At 46.2% G+C, this 1601-nt stretch overlaps 1 protein-coding gene across 1 annotated transcript; it reads right to left on the bottom strand.

Annotated features, from left to right (window-relative positions):
* Positions 1–410: 410 nt before the first annotated feature.
* On the bottom strand, positions 411–1133 carry LOC139762249 (mitogen-activated protein kinase kinase kinase 12-like). Its single transcript, XM_071686846.1, has one exon. It carries the CDS (start codon positions 1131–1133, stop codon positions 411–413), a length of 723 nt encoding a protein of 240 aa, XP_071542947.1.
* Positions 1134–1601: the final 468 nt, after the last annotated feature.

Below are 1601 nucleotides of genomic sequence, written 5' to 3' on the forward strand. Positions count from 1 at the left end.
GGCCATCTTGACCCTCTGAGACATGGATAGAAATTTTAAAAAGTTCAGTAGATATTAGATTATATAATATATATCTATATAAGTATATATAATATATGGAAAGGTAACTGACGGAATGTATTAAACCTCACTTTTGAATAAGGGATTCCCTTTGTCGCCAAAACAAATACATAGCTTCACATGGGTGTGAAGAAGACGGCTTACGGAAGATAATGATGATGCCACGTCACTCATCAACATTCTGCCAACTTGGTTCTCCTAACCCGCTTTGCTGGACGACCCCCCTTACCATGTCGCCACGTTCGTTCCTTCATCTTCTCCATACCGGCTTTTATTTGAGCCAGCGATGGTCGCCTTTTCGGGTCAGGGACTTCCACAAGTTTTTGCAGTGCTGTGAGGTGTCGCTTTACCTACTCTTTATGAACGTAACTTTGGATGTCATTGAATAAACAGCCGAGGGAGAACACGTCACTGGCAGGCGAGAGGGGTTCACGGTTCATGGATTCTGGGGACATCCAAGGGCTCTCTCCTTCACCCACCAGTTTTAGAACTTGTCCTTCCATAGTGCTCAAGCTGAAGTCAACGAAATGGAATGACACGCCATCGTCGTAGGTCACAGTGATGTTGTCAATTCTAATATCATTGTGTATCACGCCTGCTTCGTGGATTTCTTGCAATTGGTCTACAATGGAGATGAGAGAGTCGACAATTTCTTTTTCTGATCGGGTCAGTAGATACTTCTCATAAGGACTGCCGGCGAAGGACATGATAATCCTGGCAGGTACTTGGGACAGGCCGTACAAGAAAGGAGCCCCTCCGGCTCCCTTTAGGTGACATAGGATTGCGGCCTCATTCAGTAAATTGAACAAGTCGCATCCAGGATGAAGGGTTTTACTTGCACTCTCATCCCCATTGAATAATACTTTGTCTATTATCCCATTGCCTCCCTCGTGCAACTTCTTGATAAACTTAATTTTATCAATTCCCTCCTCGATCAAGAAAACTGGGTCAATCACTTGATTGTGTTCCTCCTCTGGTTCATCAACACACTGTATTTCTGTCAGCTTCTGAGCCTGGGTATCAACTTCGGTATTATCCTTAACATTGATATCAGATTGCTGATCATCCCGCATGTTCCCAACCTCATCGTCACACTGCACGTCATCCTGTACCGTGTCCTCAACCTGGTCATCATCATGTATCGTGTCCTCAGACTGCTCATCACCCTGTACCGTGTCCTCAACCTGGTCATCATCATGTATCGTATCCTCAGACTGCACGTCATCCTGTACCGTGTCCTCAACCTGGTCATCATCATGTATCGTGTCCTCTGACTGCACGTCATCCTGTACCGTGTCCTCAACCTGGTCATCATCATGTATCGTATCCTCAGACTGCACGTCATCCTGTACCGTGTCCTCAACCTGGTCATCATCATGTATCGTATCCTCAGACTGCACGTCATCCTGTACCGTGTCCTCAACCTGGTCATCATCATGTGTCGTGTCCTCAGACTGCACGTCATCCTGTACCGTGTCCTCAACCTGGTCATCATCATGTATCGTGTCCTCAGGCTGCACATCATCCTGTACCGTGTCCTC

Source organism: Panulirus ornatus, chromosome 43, assembly GCF_036320965.1.
Source record: "Panulirus ornatus isolate Po-2019 chromosome 43, ASM3632096v1, whole genome shotgun sequence".
Lineage (NCBI taxonomy): Eukaryota > Metazoa > Arthropoda > Malacostraca > Decapoda > Palinuridae > Panulirus > Panulirus ornatus.

Bases quoted from the DNA above. Each gene is read 5' to 3' on its own strand.
- LOC139762249 (XM_071686846.1), bottom strand. From the start codon at position 1,133: ATGCGGGATGATCAGCAATCTGATATCAATGTTAAGGATAATACCGAA.